The sequence below is a fragment of the Anarrhichthys ocellatus genome, unplaced genomic scaffold (genome assembly GCF_004355925.1).
Source record: "Anarrhichthys ocellatus isolate YVR2014 unplaced genomic scaffold, GSC_Weel_1.0 scaffold17, whole genome shotgun sequence".
Classification (NCBI taxonomy): domain Eukaryota; kingdom Metazoa; phylum Chordata; class Actinopteri; order Perciformes; family Anarhichadidae; genus Anarrhichthys; species Anarrhichthys ocellatus.
The window spans coordinates 4,434,761-4,446,664 of NW_022280047.1; the positions used below are offsets into that span (position 1 = coordinate 4,434,761).

The 11,904-nt window shown below is 42.0% G+C and overlaps 3 protein-coding genes across 3 annotated transcripts in view; 2 read left to right on the top strand and 1 right to left on the bottom strand.

Annotated features, from left to right (window-relative positions):
• mpeg1.1 (macrophage expressed 1, tandem duplicate 1) overlaps positions 1–798 on the top strand; it is a 4,343-nt gene extending 3,545 nt beyond the window's left edge. Inside the window, exon 2 of the mRNA XM_031856680.1 lies at positions 5–798. Within this exon, the coding sequence (XP_031712540.1) occupies positions 5–675 (671 nt within the window). The 3' untranslated portion in view covers positions 676–798. The remainder of the gene's footprint in view (positions 1–4) is intronic.
• A 2,901-nt stretch (positions 799–3,699) lies between these two features.
• On the top strand, positions 3,700–7,082 carry prf1.5 (perforin 1.5). The gene is made up of 5 exons (XM_031856606.1): positions 3,700–4,050; positions 4,383–4,655; positions 4,768–5,039; positions 5,582–5,723; positions 5,898–7,082. The coding sequence occupies exons 1-5, from the start codon at positions 4,027–4,029 to the stop codon at positions 6,783–6,785; spliced, it is 1,599 nt and encodes a 532-aa protein (XP_031712466.1). The 5' UTR covers positions 3,700–4,026; the 3' UTR covers positions 6,786–7,082.
• The window catches only part of smarcad1a (SNF2 related chromatin remodeling ATPase with DExD box 1a), a 13,653-nt gene continuing 8,153 nt past the window's right edge, over positions 6,405–11,904 (bottom strand). The window contains exons 15-23 of the mRNA XM_031856605.1: positions 11,741–11,872; positions 11,395–11,490; positions 10,986–11,103; positions 10,772–10,887; positions 10,213–10,401; positions 9,997–10,115; positions 9,490–9,672; positions 9,114–9,220; positions 6,405–8,641 (exon numbers count right to left, since the gene is read on the bottom strand). Coding sequence (XP_031712465.1) covers positions 8,580–8,641; positions 9,114–9,220; positions 9,490–9,672; positions 9,997–10,115; positions 10,213–10,401; positions 10,772–10,887; positions 10,986–11,103; positions 11,395–11,490; positions 11,741–11,872 — 1,122 coding nt within the window. The 3' untranslated portion in view covers positions 6,405–8,579. The remainder of the gene's footprint in view (positions 8,642–9,113; positions 9,221–9,489; positions 9,673–9,996; positions 10,116–10,212; positions 10,402–10,771; positions 10,888–10,985; positions 11,104–11,394; positions 11,491–11,740; positions 11,873–11,904) is intronic.

Sequence of the window (11,904 nt, forward strand, 5' to 3'; positions counted from 1 at the left end):
GGAGGCATATACAGCCCCTCCCTCCTAAACCCCGTCACTAATGCAAAAAGTTGTCCCCAGAGCTTCATTCCAGTAAAGTTTCTCTCAGATGGCCAAGTGATCTGTGTGAGCAACGACTATGAAATTGGCAGCAGATACTCAGTGCCATTCGGAGGCCTCTTCAGTTGTCAGTCAAACAACCCACTGGCAGTAAATCAGCATCGCTGCCCTCCTAAGTTCAGTCAGCACCTCACCACAGTGAGCGACGGCTGTGAAATTCTTTACTGTGTCCAGTCAGGGCTGTTCACAGGTGGGCAGCTGCTTCCGGTCCATCTGCCACCTTTCACTAAACCTCCACTTGTCAGCATGCATGCCACAAATACAGTTATGGTCATGACTGAGGGAGATATGAGCTGGATCAGAGTGGGGCAGACCAAGGCGTGGAAAGTGGCCAAACCAGAGGAAATCAAGGAAATGGTTCGGAAGCTTAACCCGGAAATGAATCAGATGTCTAGTGGTGAAAAGGCAGGGGTAGCCTTTGGGGTGATCGGTATGATGGCGCTGGTGGTCATAGCGGCAGTAGTCCTGGTGAAGAGAAGGAGGAGGCTGTCTGGGTTGAGGCCAGCTAGCGGCTATGAGGAAATACGTGGTGAGGTTGAACGTGATGAAGGAGAGAGACAACAAGATGAGGCTTGAGAAAAAACACAGATAAGAAACACTTTTGAGAACGGCTGCTTGTGCCGCTCAGTTGGGTTGTAACCAGTGGCGGCTGGTGGAAAATGTTCTAGGTAGGGCCATCCTATCAATTTCAGCAAACATCCCAGTATCATTTAATGCAAAAGAATTAAGGTATCAAACACGCATTACTACTTTGCAGTTATATATTTAACATTTATTCCAACACGAAAAAAAGCAGTTAATAACACTTATATAATATAACATGGTTATTTATTGAGATGCCCCTATGGACCTTGTTATAGGAGGTAAAGATCAGGAGAAGTAAACATGAAGTGTAATTATGAATACTGATGTTAAATTAAGCTATGATGAGTTTTCACTGTTAACTTACCATCTCAATTACATGTTGATGCCTCCATGACCAAGTTAAGAAGAAGAAGAAACATTCCTTTATTAGTCCCACAGTGGGGAAATTATTCTCTGCATTTGACCCATCCCTGTATATATATATATAGGGAGCAGTGGGCTGCCAATTACAGGCGCCCGGGGAAAATTAAGCAGATGAGACTGAGGACAACTATGTAGAAGAAAAGATGTTCACTTTGCCTAATATGTAGCTTGACAGAGTCCTCCATGTGTGCCCTGGTGTTCTCATGTTTCTTTACTTCCGCATCCCTCACTCTCATAACTGTCCGTGCTGGATCTGTCCCCGTTGTTTTAAAAAGCTAAATAATGCATTAGCATGACGTCATGCAGCTAGCCAAACCTGTCTGGTGTACAGCTAGTACAGAAGCTTCGCATGTACTGCTTCCCTTTCCCGCTAGTCTGCTGTCTGATTGTGAGGTCAGGCTGATCTGATATCAGCTCTTTGGCCTGCAGAATCTCCGCCAAGGTTCTCCTCTCAAACGAGACTTGGAGGAGTAGTGCTCGCGCTGGTGCTCGCACTCGCCTGTAGAGACTTCTCCTGACGAGAACGCGCAGCTAGGGGGGCCCCCCCAAATAATTTGGCATTATTGGCTTTAAAAAAAAAAAAAAAAAAATTAAATTAAATTAAAACTGTTGTTTCTCACATGGACAAGTTATTTATAACTCTAACATGCTACATATGTGCGTGCGTTCTGGTTTGTATGTTTTCTCCCCCTTCAAATTACAATCCAATAGCCTATCATCATACTTAACGATATAAAGTTGACACTGTCAGGTCCATTCTCCATCCATTGTGTGCGGTCCCTTTAAGAATTAGGATTTGGGAGTGACGCGGATATTCTTTATTTGAGAAAAGTTCATATTTGTGTTGTCAAATTTCACTATGACCCTGAAATTCTGTCTCTTGTGTTATCATATACTGAATGCAAGCAAAACTACAGAGCAAAATCACACTCTTTCTGATTGAACCAATCTATGAACTGTCTGAAACAATGGATATCCACGGCCCCAAATGGGCCCCAAAAAATTTCCTACACGCGCAAACATGCCACTCCCCTTGGGGCTAAGCCCCCCCTTTCTTTGAATCCTAGAAACGCCCCTGGCACATATGTTTATGTTTTTAGTGTTTCACACAGCAATAGACGTCTGATTAAAGGCTTTTGAAAGTCCACAGTTTAAAGACTTGATCCCAAGAGATGGAGGTTAATTTTGGTGTGACAGATTTGGATTTTAACTAGAAATCACTATGATGAATCTCACAGAAGCAGAATATGTTGTCTAGTTTGAATCAGTTGGACTTTGCATTAATTATCCTTATTCTTTTGAAATGTATATGAAACCAATCAGTAATTCACATTTCAACAACTGCTATGCATATTAAATATATAACAACACATTTATTGGAAGACATTTTTTCCTGTTATCACGATGTGTGCTTAGCAGAAGTAAACTTCATCATACTATGTTAGCTCTAACAAATGTGACTCCAGAGCCATGTGCCTTTGAAATCACCAAATAGCTCAACGCAGAAGTGCTTTCCCAAAGGCCGGAGAATCAATACTGCCCTCATGAGGCCAAGATGCCTAATGTCACGTAGTACATCAACATGGTATACCCCGTTTAAAAACCTTAAAAAATTATTTTGAAACATTTTTACAATGTTTCAAAATAATTTTTTACAGATAATTGATTAACATTTTGTGAAGCCTTATTTTAAAATATGTGAATAAAAGAAGCATTAGATTAATGATTTTCTATGTTTGGTATATAATGTTTTGTTTTACGTTGCTAAAATTGAAAGGATTTATAAATGTATGTCAATGAAACTCTTCTGCACGGCACTTAACTACTAATTAAAGTTGTGTACAACAATTTAACGGATCTATATCTTCATGTTTATATTGTATTTATTCTTGGTATGTCTTACACATATCTCAGTCAGCGTTATCTTGAACAAAATAATCATCATTGTAACAGATCTGAGTTATGAGTGTTTTTTTTAAACTTGCAAACTAAATAAATGGAGTTAAATCTTTTGAGCTAAATCCAAACACATGATGACTGTAATTGTATCTACACCACGCAGTGTTGATGTTTATACAATATGCAAAACTATCAGCTGACGTGAACTCAAACGTTCAAGGTTGCATAAATCTGTAAACGTGGCACCAAAGCACATACTGGTCCTCTAAATAAAATACTGGGAATGAAACCTCTTGCACAGAGAGACACTTATCTTCCCGAACCTTACTGAGAAAACCACCAACATTCCAGCCACACCTCATGGCTTTGGTAAGGTTACCAGTACACAGACAGGCTGGCTCAGACATTATATACACAAAAACACACACAGTCACTCCAACAGACAAACACACATGTACTGTACACTCACATGCACATGGCCATTTCCCGTAAAGAGTGATCATAACAATGGGCATCCTTTTCTCTCGTGACTATAAAATAACCTCCCTCCCCCACACATGCACGCGACCATAAACACACACACACACAGCTGTGAGGGATTCATAGAGCTGGGTCATGAACATGAAAACAAACCCACTCATGCTGAGGAAATTAAGGCCTTGGGAGAGAGAGAGAGAGAGAGAGAGAGAGAGAGAGAGAGAGAGAGAGAGAAAGGAAGAGAGACAGCCCTGAAGGAGGGAAACTCCCTCCTATAGTCTTTTTCATAGGACGGACAAAAGTGTGCACCCAGCGGGCTGCCAGCACAGCTTGCCAGTAAAGCCAAAGCTTTCTCAACCGTGATTTCATTTCCAGCAGGATCAGCAGTCTAGTCCGTTTGCAGTTCATTTTTTACAGTGAGCTGCGCCATTGATGGGGTTAGTAAAAAGAGGGAGGAACAACCAATGTGTTTGTCTTGCCTGTTAAAATCTGCAGAGGAATTTCAGCAGGCAGAGAAATCTACAGCCTGACACAATCTGAAGGATGATACACGGATTACAGTCCAAGGTAAGAGTGCATGTTCATGCTGTGGTGCACGTTTTTAGGGTTGACACAACTGTGGCAGGATTACTCCAGTTTATAAAGCGGGGAAGATTAAAAGATAATCTATATTTACTGTGTAACAGACATAATTCATCTAATCTATGATCATGAAGTCGCTATGAGCAACCACTCTGTGGTCTGCTCACTGGTAAACCCGTGGAAATTCATTTTAACTACAGGTGAAAAATGTGACTGCTTACAATGGGCTCCATATATGAGACACTCCACTTGTTTTATAGCCAAGAAGTAGACTTAACCGACCATTTTCTCATCCCTCTGTGCGTTGTTACATTTAGGCAACCATGCAAGCTGGAGGATACCAACGGAGCAACGTTGTGTTCACGTTGACTTTACTGGTCCTGTTGGAGGTCTGCAGGGTACAGGGCTGTTGGGTTGGCTCAGGGTCGGAGTGTGAGAAAGCCCCCTTTGTCCCGGGTCACAACCTGGCAGGAGAGGGTTTCGATGTGGTGCGGATGCGTCGCACAGGGGCCTACGTCATCAATGTCAAAGCACATCTGGCCGACAACCACACCTGTACACTGTGTCCAAACCGCTTCCAAGGAGGACAGGTGAAAACTATAACACTCAGCCTTCACTGTCCCCTCTTTCCATGGTGTCTTTAACTATACTCTTCGTCCACATGCACCCCCCACTCAACATCCTGCCCTTTTCTCTCCTCAGATTCAGAGGCTCCCAGCTGCAGTGCTTGACTGGCGTCCGTTTAGCCGCTGCAGTAAGCAGCTCTCTAGTGCCCTCCACCACTCTGTGGACTCCCTGCTGCGGAGCTCCAGCTCCCTGGTTAACAACAACTGGGGCCTGGGCTTGAGTTTAGAAAACGTCGGCAGGGCAGTGCTGGGAGGAAGCCGCTCAGAGTTGGCAAAGTTTGCCCGTTCGCAGCACAGCGTGGACAAGGCCACGTTTGCCATCCATGAAATCAGTTGCACCTACTACAGGTAAAGAGGAGTGGGGTTGGATAAAATGGACCTTTGCAGTTATATGTAATTAGCCGATTAATGCATTCTGGGATTATCGTATTAATTAGACTACAAAATATATTCTTATAATAAGGTAAAAGGCTTGGAATGAATTGTTTTTCCATCTATATACGTAGTAGAGCATAGCAGAGGTCTTTGTTATTTAATGTTGACAACATGGATATTATTGTGGAAATGGCAGTTACAAAATTAATATTCCATATATTGCTATCTGCTGATACTAGCTCAGTTTTTGGCCGACATCGCCTGCATGTAAAGAAACAAAATGTATTGTTGACATCTATATGTCACAGATGCATGCAGGTGTTCCTTTGGGCTAAACTTTGAAAAGAGCATCATTTAAGAAAAGGGCTCGACATTAGGAATAATTATTTTTGCAAGTTACAAGTTAAAACAGCTTACGGTACCTTATGGTGAACTTGACTGTTTATTGTGTTGAGAGTGAAGATTATATCTTCACAGTGTTATGGTTGAACTCCACATGCCTTTTGTTTTTTCAGCTACAGACTGGCTGATCATCCCCAGCTGAGTGCAGAGTTCACGAAGCATCTAAAGAGACTCCCACAGAGCTTCAATACAAGCCAGAACAGAGCCCTATATAGACGGCTGATAGACACATATGGAACACACTACATACACCAGGTCAGTGGTTAATGCAGTGTTCTTTTCCTGCCTTAGTACGTTTGCTGCAGAATGTCTTTTTGATATAGTTTTTTTTTTTTTTTTTTTTTTTGCATAGTGCTAACAATACTGAAGATAATGACATAGGGAGGAATGTAAAAAGCCTTCATTTGATGATTTGTTTTTGTCTCCTAGGTCCAGCTTGGTGGTAAGGTGAGGCGAATCACTGCCTTCAGGACCTGCCTGGCCACACTGAAGGGTTTCTCCGAGTCGGACATCAAAAGCTGCCTGAATGTTGAACTCCGAATGGCCCTCGGTTTCCTCCCTGGCAATGCCTCCTTCTCCAACAAGTGCGATGACCTCCTGAAGGGCAACATGAGCATGGGCTTCTACCAAGGCTTCATGACCCATAAGATTGAGGTCATCGGAGGGGAGAAGTATTTCCCCGACATCCTCTACCAGGAGGACCCATCTGAAGCGTACCAGAGGTGGATGAGCAGCCTCCACAACAACCCTGATGTGGTTTCTTACGCCATCTTCCCTCTGCACCACCTGGTGGAGGACTCCCAGATCAGTGCTAATCTGAAAAGCATCGTCACAGACTATATTAAAGAGAACCAGCTGCAGGAGAACCAGGTCGGTTTCAAGAACTGCTCACCGACTCCCAACCTGGACCATAACTGCTGTCCTCTACGGGCCGGCAGAGGAACTCTCAGACTGGAGATCCAGAGGGGAGCAGGTCTGAGGGCAGACAGCTTCACGAAAACAGACGCCTATGTGAAGATCTTCTACAACGGCATGTACGAGGAGACCGAGACAGTGATGGACAACAATGACCCAGTGTGGAATGTGACTTACAACTTTGGATCCGTGGAACTGGGTCAGGTGTTGAGGTTTGAAGTCTGGGATAGAGACGTGTTTTACAATGACGTAGCGGGTATATGTGTGGTGTTCCCCGAGCGAGGAACTCACGCTCTAAGCTGTCAGCTCAGCAAAGGAGTGCTCTATTTCACCTACACCATCAAATGTGATGCTCACTTGACAGGCTTCAGGTGTGGACGGTACTCCCCTAATGCCGAGTAGATTATTAGATAACATGTTAATGTAGATTTCAGCATTTTCTTCGCACATAACGTGAACACTTTCAAGTATCAGATTTAATCTCCCATTCATTTTAACTGGAATCATTTGTCAACATTTTGTATGCCAAACAAACTCCCGCCTTTTCTCACATACATCTTCTGTAATTGTTGGTCAGTTTTGTTTAGTTTTTTTTTTTTAAAAAAGGTAACTTACCTTTAATATTTCAGTATTAACTAACCAAAGTTTAAGTCTTTGTGCATCTGCTACACACAAATAAAGTGATTCTGATTTAGGACATTTAGGCTACTGTTGTATGTCCCCTTGAACAAGTCTGATTCAACAGCGCACATAGATAATACATTGACAACCACCATTCCTACAAACTTACTCTTTTCTTTGAAGTGGCAGATGCCTATACGTGCCATATACAGAAACAGACTTAATAACTCAAGAAAAAACAAATATGAACCACTCATGCAACTCAGAACAATTGGATTTCAACTATTCTGTATAGATCTAAATATCATTAAACCGTATTATTAGAAAAGGTTTATATTTGTATTTCTTCACATTTAGAACATTCTTCTTTAAATTACTATAATAAATAACGCTCTTAGTAGACTGCTGTTCAAAAACAAAACTCAAAGGGGGGTGATTTCCCATTTCATATTTCTTAAAAAGATTAGTCTAAACCACAGACCATGTTGATGCCAAACCTGGTGTAACAAAGGTGCAGGTCTCTCATCTGGTCTGGCAGTGTAATAATATGAATAATTCCTACATGATGAAAGATTAAGAGATGATTTTCTTATCGGCAGCTCCTCCTGCTGAATCACTGTAGGCACGACCACACAAACTTTTATTCCAAGTTTTATTATTCAGTTCAAAGGGGAACCGTAAAAACATACAAATGACCTAGTAAAAGCTTTTACACTTAACACTTGTACACTTACAACACATAAGCCACTTATACAGAACGAATGCAGCAGCTGCTTCACCGACCTCTCTGTGCCGCTTAGCTCAACATATTTAACGGAGTAGAAACAGCAAAGAAACCAACTCAAGACATTCCATTTTATCTTTGAGTTTTACACTCAATTAAAACTGGTGTTTTTGTACTAAATTCATTAACTTTACCAACACAACCGTGTATGTTCGGTCTAGAAAGGTCAATCAGTCTGCCCTTGCAAAAAAGAAATTGACTTAAAATATGACATCAGGATGAAAGTCGACACACGATCAGAGAATACAATTTGTCAGATACTTGGCTGACTTTCTGATGCAACCACAACTGTCAACAACGTTTTTGATCCGGTATGGCATCAGAGGAAATTGATGTGAATCGCAACATTTATCATATCATTTGTCAACTGGAAAGATGCAACACTGTCAGGTATGAAGGATGGGATAGAAATCTATCGCTCCATCGCTTTGCACAAATTTCCTTGCCAGCATTCAGTACCTTTATCTGAATGTGAATAAAATACGACTGCATGGGTTATGTGAACTTAAATTATTGACTTTTGTTCAAACGAGCGCCTTGGTGTACTCCAAAATTATTGTTCCGCCTTTATATATTGATCTCATCAAAGTAGGAGCAAAAACTGTGTGCATGTAAAAATAGTGTTTTAGGCACAGCTACAGAACTCGTTTTCATGGCAGCGTATGGCTCTCAGTAGTTTCTCCAGAATAGACACAAAAGTGTGTGTTCAGTCACAACACTCAAGTCTAGCCAGAATCAAAGGAATGCCATCATGAATGTATTTGTACAGTCTCAAGTTGCATGTTTGCGGATCACAGTCCCAGTGAGGCTTTGAGCAAAGATGCCATATCTTCAGGTATGGTCCCCTCGCCACCTAGAGAACACACGATGCTTCATTTATTCTTTCAATTGAAAATAATTCAGAAGGTTAGGCTACACGCAGGTTAGCTGCTTCAAACAGATAGTTTTCTATACTTTTGACTTTTAGATATATCACTTAACTTTAAAATAACAAATACTTATGTCCATCTCTGCAGGGTTTAGGCTGTTTTTAGGATATTCTCTTCATAGGCTTGACACAAAGTGGACCATCACAAACTGAGCTGGAAGTCACAGAGCAGTTCTGGAATCTGCTTGACCTCATTCCTGAACGTTTTGAAATGTGTTATTCGAGGAGTAAGTTTAAGTTTAAATGGCTAGCACTCCCAAATGAAATCAACCCTGCTTTTTTGTTGTTTTGACTAATTAGATTGCATCGTTAAATAAAAAATCAATTGAATGTATTTATTACTGAAATTGTGTCCATGCAGTTAAGAAAGCGTATGTACGAGTGCACATCTCTTTACCTTCAGCAGCAGTCATGTCCTGTTCCAGCTTTAGTTTCTTCTGGCTCAGGTGCAGCATGCAGTCCTCTATGCTGCCCTTACTGATCAGCTTAATCACCTTTACAGTCCTGACAGCCACAGTGAGGTACATTAGTCACTACAGGTTTTAAATACATTAAGTACCGTTCTGAAAAGGAATATTTTTTTACTCGAGGAGGTTCTGTAATTGCAACGAACACCCACTGGATTATTTTGAGATATGAATTCTATCAGAATCTGTCGGCATATAGCCGAAGTGTTTTCTGCTTAATTGCCGACATGAATCAAGAGAGATTTCCAATTACAAGACCTCATCTGGTAAAACACACCCGAGTACTATTTACAGATTATATCTCACTTGGTCTGGCCTACACGGTGACATCTGTCCTCTGCCTGTTTGTCGTTGTAGGGATTGCAGTCGATGTCATGTAGGATGACAACGTTAGCCGAGGTGAGGTTGATGCCCAGGCCACCGGCACGTGTTGACAGCAGGAACACAAATATGTCAGGATCCGTGTTGTACTCATCAATCAACCCAATCCTGCAGGACAAAGGAAACATCTTAGCAATTACATGAGACACAATTCATGTTATGTTGACGGAGTTCAATACCAAACATTGCTTGAATCCTTAATTTTTTCACCCCGAAGTACCAGCTAGAATAAAAGATGGATATCAGCTAAAGGTTAACCAATATATCAGCTCAGCATCATGCTAAGCATATATGCCGGAGTCGCAGTGTAGTAAGGACAACTATGCAGTTTGCAGAAGGGATGACCAAATAGATCTGAGAGTTCATACAGTTATGCTTCATGATACTGCCTTGTTGGCTAAAACTGATTTCAATGTACTGCACAACGCTGACCTTTGTGCTATGGGCGTGGATCCATCCAGTCTGACGTAACGATGCTTAAGATGTTTCAGCAGCACCTCCACGATGTCCAGCATCATGGTGAACTGACTGAACAACACCACTCGGTCTCCCTGGAAGATGAAAGGAAAGTTGACCTCCGTAGGTACATGCAGTCTGCACTCCTCTGTTGCAGGTACCACAGACCCGGCTCTGCACATTTGTATTTACCTTGTTTTTATGAGAGGCCAGCAGCTCCGTGAGGTGGTGGAATTTCCCAGAGTCAAGCAGGAGATGTTTTTCTAACTGGTAGGAGCCGATGGAGGAATACTGCTGGCACAGACGATTCAGCTCAAAGTCTGACATCACTTCCATGTCCTCCTGGATCAGAGCAGCGTCTGCATCAAAGTGAGTTGGCTCCTGTGGAGGGAGAGAAAGAAGAACGGAGGAAACATTTAACAAGAGGAGACAGAGAAACACCCCAAATATGGTACAGAGGGTAGAGTAAAACAATATAGATAATAAACAATGAAAATGCAGTATAGTGTTAACACAAACACAAAACAAGCTTTGCATATCTCCATCTTGTTGTGGCATAATAAAGATGGCACTAATTCACTAGAGTGAATATGTTCCATGTTCATTGTTATTAGACTTATAATAATACAATCCCCCACTATCCAAAAACTTTAAGATGGCAAAGAGTAACTTGAGTGCTCCAGCAAGCTAAGCCTCGCAAGAACAGCTCAAGAGAAAAAAAAACAGCAGAAAAGATGCGAGTACGACCGACCTTGAGCATGAGTTCGCTCATGGCTTTGAGCTTCTCTGTGGTGTAGTACTGTCTATGAAGCAGCGGGTGGTTGGCCATCTTCCTCAATTGCATCATCACATTACACAACTCGCGTTCTGCAAATAAAAAGCATGAGAGGGAAATATTGCTAATTTCTGCGATTTGCACAAAAAATGATTGTGATGTACAACAAGGAGCAGTAGATCAGCCTTACTCTCGCCACTATTAGAAGTCTTGAGTTCGTTAAAGAGGTTCTGGTAGAGAACCTGCTGTTTCTCACTCATTGGGCAGGACTCGACCTTATCCTCCTTGACTGGCAGCTGCTTGAGAACCTGGAAAAAGGGAAAGACCACAAGTTACTCATAATGCCTACGCAGGGTTTGAACTATGATTACTCTCATTGTTAGCATTATTTAGCAAAGGGTGATGTCCAAGAAAACCCGTTTGTGTGACGTGCGCTTGTCATGGGAGACTCCTGAGTCTTCTCTGATTAACAGAATGAATCCACATGTTCATTGGATTCTAACACCACGAAGGTTTGCCACAGGTCCTTACAGAACACACTTACTTTCATATACATAGTATTTACACAATACAGATCTGTAACTTGAACTTCAACTCACCTCGCTCTTGACTCTTCTGAGGATAAAAGGTTTCATGATGAGTTTGGCCTGAGAAATACGATCCCTCTCAAAGCGGCTCTGCTCCTCGTGGGAATTCTGAGACACGACAGAAAACTTTAGACTTTTTTTGGGGTGGCTATTTAACTTGCAAGGTAAATAATTCGTTGTTTCTATACCTGTGAAAGAAATGATTCTAAAAAAGGGACTAAAAGTTAGTGGAAGGCTAGAAGATACAATCACTATAAGATGTCTCTTCTCACAGCCTGTTTAATGAAGTACCAGGAGTGTGGCTGTAATCGGAGATATCCGTCTCTCCAGCTTCGAAAAGCAAAGCAGTCTTTCTCACCATAGAAAACATTTTGGAGAGCTGTGTAGTGGAGCTGGAGAACATGGAAGGCATGATGAAGTTCAGGAGAGACATCAGCTCTAAGAGGTTGTTCTGTACAGGAGTTCCTGTCAGCAGCAAGCGATGCTCTGCCTACAGGGAGGGGGGGGGGGGGGGGGGGGGGG